This window comes from Hippocampus comes, unplaced genomic scaffold (genome assembly GCF_001891065.2).
Source record: "Hippocampus comes isolate QL1 unplaced genomic scaffold, H_comes_QL1_v1.1 scaffold154, whole genome shotgun sequence".
In the NCBI taxonomy this organism is placed as follows: Eukaryota; Metazoa; Chordata; class Actinopteri; order Syngnathiformes; family Syngnathidae; genus Hippocampus; species Hippocampus comes.
In genome coordinates this window covers 347,209-355,815 of record NW_017806278.1, presented here as the reverse complement: position 1 = coordinate 355,815, position 8,607 = coordinate 347,209, and the positions used below count along the sequence as shown (strand labels likewise).

General features: G+C 41.9%; 1 protein-coding gene across 3 annotated transcripts in view; it reads right to left on the bottom strand.

Moving 5' to 3' along the window:
- efl1 (elongation factor like GTPase 1) overlaps positions 1-8,607 on the bottom strand; it is a 79,101-nt gene that overhangs the window by 992 nt on the left and 69,502 nt on the right. For all 3 annotated transcript variants that reach the window (XM_019857851.1, XM_019857850.1, XM_019857849.1), the window contains 3 exons: positions 4,520-4,724; positions 2,923-3,440; positions 2,632-2,816 (listed from right to left, as the gene is read on the bottom strand). In XM_019857851.1, coding sequence (XP_019713410.1) covers positions 2,632-2,816; positions 2,923-3,440; positions 4,520-4,724 — 908 coding nt within the window. The remainder of the gene's footprint in view (positions 1-2,631; positions 2,817-2,922; positions 3,441-4,519; positions 4,725-8,607) is intronic.

Here is an 8,607-nt window from a genome sequence, read left to right as displayed (position 1 = left end):
AAAAAAAAACAAAACTATAATGAAAGAAATAAATAAGTCGTGACATTCGAAATAAAATACTCTTTCCTATAAAATCATTTAAATAAGCCTGGTCTGTGTTTAGAAGCAGACAAAATGAAGGACTCCGGAGTACCTCAGTTTTCCTTTGGGGCACATTATAACATCTGGCCGAAGGCATTCGAGACAATTCCTCAGATAGGACATGATCCTGTAGGCTGATAATTTGTTTTATGACTCGCTCATCCTAAATTGTGTCCGACACCCTCCATCATTTTGAAGCCCACTTTAACAATGTCGTTGAAGCAGTTTTTGTCTCTCACAGACAGCCCATTGTGCCAGCGGGTAAAAGAAAACATTAAAAGGTTGTCAATGAAAGCATGATCAAAATGATTGTGTCACAGACATTGAAGGACTTCAGCTTCCGCATGAAATGAAGTCTTTGTTGGAGTAGAGATCGAAGACTTTCAGAAAAACCACCACATGAACACTATTTGCCTCACACGGTGCAACAATCTCTTTTACACTGAGATGATTAGTTGCGCTATTCATCCCCAACCATCACCAAATGTGGCTTGAGAATGCATGGCCTCATGTTGCAAGGATCAGCACACAATAAAGTTTAATCATTCCAGTTCCTGCATGGTCAGCACACTCGCCAGACGGGTCTTGCAATTGAATTTTAACACGAAAAGTTATTAGTTAGCCTTTAAATAACTAAATGGCATTAGCCGTTTGCCGGAAGACTGATTCACAAAGGTCTGATCAAAGACTCTATGCATCTAATCAGAAAAAAGAAACAAATGATTCGAATGCCCCCGACTTTGATTTCCAGGAGGAATCGGCCCAAGTTCCTCCGCTTCCACAGAGCAAAAGAACAACAAAAAAAAAAACCCAACTTGGTGTAATGGTCCGAATACGTGCTAGTTTTAATAGGTTTTCTAAAATCTTCTTGCAAATGTCTTGCAGTGCGAGGTGTGAATTTGTGAAGAAGCTGCAATTGTCTTATTTCAATAAGATAATAATAATCTTATTTTTATGAGATAAATAATAATAATGTGTTAGAGTTTATGTCACGGTTAAATGTTGATTTTTAGAGAAAACCAGCATTAGCGAGGATGGTTCTTTGAAGGAAGCCACTCATTGAGGAGCTGTTCACTTAGAAGAGCCGCCCAAAAGTCTCCTCCATGTTTTTTAGGGTTCTCTAAAAACCTCAATGTCAATGTTTTCACGTGGTAGGATAAAGAGGGGTCTGAAAACGTCTGGCACTGAACAATGAACTCTGAAAGCAATAAAGTAACATCTGTTGTACCGTACTTTTCTTCTGCCACTCAGGTTTCTAATCTGGCATATTACCATGCGAAAGACAAAGTGCTCTCACTTGTCCAGGCTTGAGGTGGTCTCTCCTTTCAGAGAACAGTTTTCCCGTTTTAGAGAAAACTCTCGGAGGCCTCAGATATACCATTCAACTTCTCCAAATAGATCGCAAGTTCTCTGGCAGCTCCTCCTCTACATCGATGCCCAATTTTCCTCCAACACTGGCACTTACACCTTCTCTCTTCTCTGCTTCGTCCCTCCGTGACTTGTTGTGTTCTAGCTCCTACCATGGCACGCAGTCAGCAGTGCACTCAAATTTCTTTTATTTTTACTTTTTTGCACTTGCTGCAGAGCGCAAAGACATTAACATCACTCCCCAGCATCACTAGTGAGAACTGGGATTGTAATGGGTTCCCAGACTCAGTAACTACAATAATATTACAAAAATATAATGAGTAAGGCATTTACTAATGACTTGATTTCTGTCTAAACATCATATACACCTGTAATGTCTTTTAATGTGTTAGCCCAACACTGGTGAAGACACTGATCATGTTATAATTTGTCACTCTAAATTAGGAAACCTAAATATGACGATGCAACACTTTCTCTAAATCTCTGCCAGTGTTCTCAATTGTAAATCAACATTCACAAACTCTTCCGAGACAATCACAATTTCCCATCACTGGTAAGCTGTTTTTAGAGATGGCCTGTGAGCTACCCATGTGGTGATTGGAGGGTTGCCAGATGGCACCACATCGGTGACCCCTGGTTTATATGGCGTGTCCACCCCACCCCACCCAAAAAAAAAAAAAAAAAACATGACATCATACTGTTGTGTGAGGATTAGTTTCAGTAGACTTTTTGACGATTGTTGTGATGATCAAATTAGAGATCAGATCACCTTTTAGACCACAGGTGTCAAACTCAAGGCCCGGGGGCCAGGCCCACCACATCATTTCATGTGGCCCGCGAAAGCAAATCAAACATGGCAACTTCTATGATGCTTGCTAAAATCTGTACCGCAATTTCAAGTGCTCAAATGTAATATATAAGAGAGCTATTCTAAGTTTACTTGGTACCAAACCCCTCATTACAGTAACTTAAACTATAGTTGAATAAACCATTATTCCTGACTTCTTCATATGGTTTCACAGTCATAACGGCCCTCCAAGGGAATGGTCACGACAGTGTGGCCGGTGACAAAAATGAGTTTAACACCGCTGTTTTAGACCAATGTACTCAGAAATCAAGATCAATTCACAGGGGGCAAATCGTTTTTGCTGGCAACTGTATTTGGGCTTGCTGAGTAATTACCTCCCAATGACTGAAGACCATTTGTGGACTGGCAAGCCCACTGGTCCTCTTGCGAATTTCATCTGCAAAGCCAAAACTCTCAGCGACAGGCAGGACAGCCTTGACGATGAATATTTCCGTTCCTTCCTTCATTTCTTCATGGAGAATGCGGCCTTCACGCTTTCCAAGAACACCATATACTCTGCCTGCGTGTGGAGAAAACACAGGCTAAGACAACAACCAAAAAATGGTGTCCACATTTTTTTGGAGATCTCAGAGATCTTCAGGACTAAAGAGTTACCAATCTCTTACCCAAAACCTCTGCGGTAGCCATGATTTCACAGGTGTACATCGCAGCCATGAGTCTCTGGGGCTGAGCCTGGAAAGCGTGGCGGCATGCCTCCTTCATGGCGGCAATCAGCTGGCCTGAAACGGGCCCGTAGCAGTCTGCGGGGGTGGCCTCTTGACAGCGTTTGGCTTGACTTGGCTCAGTGGAGGTCACTTCCAATGAATTAATGCTTTCGGGGGCTTTACTACCTCCCAAGGCCTCTTGAAATGTGCCACTTTCTTCAAAGGCATTTTGATGTGGTGAGTTTGAAGACTGTAGATCCCATCTTTCAATGGAGAAGCAGACCCCCATGAGCGGCTCTTCACACATCGGCCCTGACAGGGTTGCTAACTGAAAGCCACTGACGATGCTGTTGTCAAACTCTCGTATCATTTTCGCCTGAGCTCCATCTTTTCCAGATGTATCTTCTCGACATAGACACTGCCACAGAGATGGCCGATGATATCCCTCCAGCTTGTTAAGCAGAATGTTCGGGCCGCACCTTCAGCAAAAACACAATTCACAAGTTGAAAGCAACAAATGATTGCACATCTGTCTAACACAATCAGGCTTTCTTAAAGGGGAGTTTTGGAAACACAATTTAAAACATTTGGAAAAACTATTAAAATTTTTAATAAATTGACTGTTTTCATCTTATGCATATATTGTTCTTAGGGCTGCATGGTGAGTGACTGGTTAGCACTAACAGTACAAAGGTCATGGGTTCGATTACGACTCCGGCCTTCCTGTGTTAAGTTTGCATGGTCTGCCCATGCCTGCGTGGGTTTTCTCTGGGTTCTCCAATTTCCTCCCACATTCCAAAAACATGCATGGCATGGTTACAGGATAAAACCATTCATTCTGTATTGTACTGTACTTCAATTTAAATGGCATGTAGTGATATGTGACATTTGTAATGATGTGCACCAGGTTCAATCATATTCCCATTCAAGGCCACATTATGAAATTCTTCAATTTTTGCCATTTATATCATACAGACATCGCTACACTGACGTGAAAAAGTATTTGCCACCCGCCTGTTTGTTTTTGTGCATTTACCTCAATTTTTTTTATTTTTTTTGCACAAAGGTTTCAAATCATCAAACCAATTTTAATATCACTCAGAGACAACCCAAGGAAATACAAAATGCAGTTTTCAAATGAAAATTCAATTTATTAAGGCACAAAGAAAATCCAATTGATTGATTTGAAACCTTTGTGCAAAAAACAAAAAAACAAAAAAAAACAAGAAAAAAAACAGAAATCAGGAAGGGGCAAAAACTTTTTCATGGCACTGTATGTGCACATGTGCATGAAACTTAAGGCGACATTGTAGATAAATCGGGGCAGTTAAGGGCATCTTTTGAGGGATGTTTTCATGTGTCTTTGTAAAAGTGCTTGAGTGATGGCATATTTCAAACACCCCCCCAAAAAATTAATAAAGCAAAGGTACGTAGCTGCTTTTCCAGTTTACCATACAAAGACAACAAGCAATCCCATTTTTATCTCTCTCTCTCACACAAACACACACACACGCATGCACACGCACACACACACACACAAACACACACACTTCCAAACCTGCGAGGTCCGAAAGCCCATATTTGCTCCACAGCGTTTCTCCACTTCCTTCCCTGGAGCATGCTTTCCAGTTGGGCCTTGAATTCAGCAATGGCTTCCAAGGTCTTAACACTAATGTCTAGATTCCTCCCTTCCCTCAAGGACATATTGACTTGTTCGAGAGTTCGAATGAGTGCTGAGCTGTTTTCCAGAAGACAAGTCACCTCTGAAAGAGATGATTCGTGTTAGTACTGCATACTTGATGAGATACACAGCAATGATTATAATGACAAAAAGTACCGGTACACAGTGATCCCTCGCTCCTTCGTGGTTCCAGTGCATCGCGGATTTTTCAAAAGCATGCCACAAAAGTCCCGCAAAAGTTCCGCGAGCGGCAGCGATATATGTATGTTAGTATATAGCATGAAGTAATGTTAATTTCTACAAACATTTACTTCTACATGCATGTATACCGTTAAATTTGGCCTTATAAATATTATATATACTCATACACATGTACATATACCTGAATGGGGGGGGGGGATTTTCTGCGGGAGGTCTCGATCCCCATTAACCGCGATAAGGGAGGGATCACTGTACTCAACAACTTGGTAGATATTTTACTGCCCCAAACATTTGTTAAAAGAGACATTCACCACATGAATAAAGAATGTTTCAACCGATTGATCATTATTCTTTATTGCAACTAATCATTCATTTTGAATTGCATACCTGCAATAACATTCTCTAAAAAAAGACTGGGATTTGTAAAAGATTGTGTTGTTTTTCTTTACAGTTGTATTCTGTATTTATTTTTACATATCGTCTCAACTTTGAGTTTGTAGATAATTAAGAAACTACAGATGTCGCTATACAGGTCCTTCTAAAAAAAATTTGCATATTGTGATAAAGTTCATTATTTTCTGTAATGTACTGATAAACATTAGACTTTCATATATTTTAGATTCATTACACACAACTGAAGCAGTTCAAGCCTTGTATTGTTTTGATATTGATGATTTTGGCATTAAAAAATTTAAATAAAGGAAAAACCAAAAATACCTCTCAAAAAATTTGCATATTTCATCCGACCAATCAAACAAAGTGTTTTTAAAACAAAAAAAAAGTTAACCGTCAAATAATTATGTTCAGTTATGCACTCAATACTTGGTCGGGAATCCAGAAATGACAGATTTAATGCGGTGTGGCATGGAGGCAATCAGCCTGTGGCACAGCTGAGGTGTTATGGAGGTCCAGGATGCTTCGATAGCGGCCTGAAGCTCACCCACAGTGTTGGGTCTGGTGTCTCTCAACTTCCTCTTCACAGATTCTCTTTGGGGTTCAGGTCAGGAGAGTTGGCAGGCCAATTGAGCACAGTCATACCATGGTCACTAAACCATTTATCAGTGGTTTTGGCACTATGAGCAGGTGCCAGGTCATGCTGAAAAATGAAATCTTCATCTCCATAAAGCTTTTCAGCAGATGGAAGCATGAACATGAAGTGCTCCAAAATTTCCCGATAGCTAGCTGCATTGAACCTGCCCTTGATAAAACACAGTGGACCAACACCAGGAGCTGACATTGCACCCCAGACCATCACTGACTGTGAGTACTTGACACTAGACTTCAGACATTTTGGCATTTCCTTCTCCCCACTCTTCCTCCGGACTCTGGCACCTTGATTTCCGAATGATTTGCTTTCATCCGAAAAAAGTACTTTGGACCACTGAGCAACAGTCCAGTGCCGCTTCTGCCGCTGTTTCTGGTTCAAAAGTGGCTTGACCCATTTCCTGCACATGCCTGTGCATGGTGGTTCTGGATGCTTCTACTCCAGACTCAGTCCACTGCTTCCACAGGTCCCCCAAGGTCTGGAATCGGCCCTTCTCTGCAATCTTCCTCAGGGTCCTGTCACCTCTTCTGGTTGTGCAGCATTTTCTGCCACACTTTTTCCTTCCCACAGAGGTGCATTGATACAGCACTCTGGGAACAGCCTATTCGCTCAGAGATTTCTTTCTGTGTCTTACCCTCTTGTTTTTGAGGGTGTCAAAGGTGGCCTTCTGGACAGCAGTCAGGTCAGCAGTCTTACCCATGATTGCGGTTATGAACCATGAACCAGGCTGGGAGTTTTTAAAAGCCTCAGGAATGATATGCGGGTGTTTAGAGTTAACGTGTTGATTCAGATGATTAGGTTAATAGCTCCTTTAGAGTACCTTTTCATTATATGCAAATTTTTTGAGATAGGAATTTGGGTTTTCATGAGCTGTATGCCGAAATCATTAGTATTAAAACAATAAAAGAGCTCAAATATTTCACTTGGTGTGCAATAAATCTCAAATATATGAAAGCCCATACTTTCCTCTCCTCATCCCCTTTTTCCAACTGGTCCGCGGGATCCCAATGTCTTTCCAGGCCAGTCGGCAGACATAGTCTCTCCAGCATGTCCTGGGTCATCACTTCGCCTCCTAGCGGTGGCACATGCCTGGAACTCCTTATTAGGGAGGCATCCAGACGGGACCCAAACCAGATGCCAGACCCACCTCATCTGGCTCCTTTCAATGCAGAGGAGCAACGGTGACTGAGCTTCTCACCCTATATGTTTATGGGAGAGCCCAAACACCCCGCAGAGGAAACTCATTTTGGCCGCTTGTATTCAGGATGCCCTTCTTTCAGTCACGAGCTCCAGGTCGTGACAAAAGGTGAGAGTGGGAATGTGCATCGACCGGTAAATCGAAGGCTTCACCTTTCGGCTCAGCTCCTTCTTCACCACAATGGACCGATACAGAGTCCGCATCACCGCAGACGCTGCACCGATATGTCTGTTGATCTCATGTACCATCCTGCCCTCACTCGTGAACAAGAACACTTGAACTCCCCCGCTTATATCGAACGATCACATCATTAGAAATTAGAGTTGTCCCGATCTCGATCACGTTCATTTCAGCTGATTATAATGGGGGTTGGCGGGAGGAGTTTGGGGTTTTATTTATTTATCTTTTAAAGGCTACAAGGCAACGAAATAATCCAGAGTTACACAATTAAGACTAAAAGAAAGAAATATATAACAGCGCATTTTCATGAACTTTTCAAGTTACGCACAAAATTGTTGTAGAAAATATGCCTCTAGTTACGTTCACGTATCATTAAGTGAACCATCTCAGCATGGATGTGCTTCTCACACGATCGTTTGCTCTCTGCACAACTCACTACAATAATTGTGCTGTTTTTAGTTGTTGTTATTTTGTTAAATTCTAAATTAGACCTCAGAATGATTCAAAGGTTATGATTGGTTGTAAAGGACCCAAAACGCCGCATAACACTCCGCGGCAGAAAGCTGTCATCTCGTGTTTGCAGCTGGAAGCTTTTCATGCACACATGCACATCTAAATTAAAATGAATTAACATTTGAAATGTATCAGCCTGTATGGAATGGATGTATGTATTATACCAGTTTCAGTTTTTGAATTGTATTACTGAAACAAATCTTTCATGATATTCTGATTTTTTGACAAGCACCTATATATATATATAACATAGACTGTATTTATTGTCTATAGAAAATGGGCTACTGGAACAAAGCGGAGATGGGCGAGATGCGATAACATGGCTCTGTTAGAATGCTACTACTCAAGCAACCCTAGTCAGAGGGGTTACATGCAGAGAATGCAGGCTGAATGGTTACTTCGAAACCCACAGTCACGGTTGACCACGAAACAACTAGTAGCTCAGTGTTCCAACATCCACAAACGGCAATTGCTGTCACAACTTGAGATTGACGAGGTACAACGCAGGGTCCACGGTGAAGGGCCCCAGGCTGCCAGATCAGAGGAGGAGGTCATACCAGAGATTGGAAGGCAAGCCCCAATGAATGCAGATGATGAGAACGGGAGGCCAGCCCCAATGAATGAAATGCTGAGCGAGGCAGCAACTGATCTGAAAGCTAAGATCATGGCGAGAATGAAAGCTGGGCAACCTAGAAACCGATGACAACGGCTATGTGAAGTACCACCTGAAAGTCTCATGGAAAGGGTGAATGCAGCACTGAGAACGATCCCAACCATAACGATCACGGAAACCAATGAGCTGATATACGCTTCAGCATCAGTGATCCT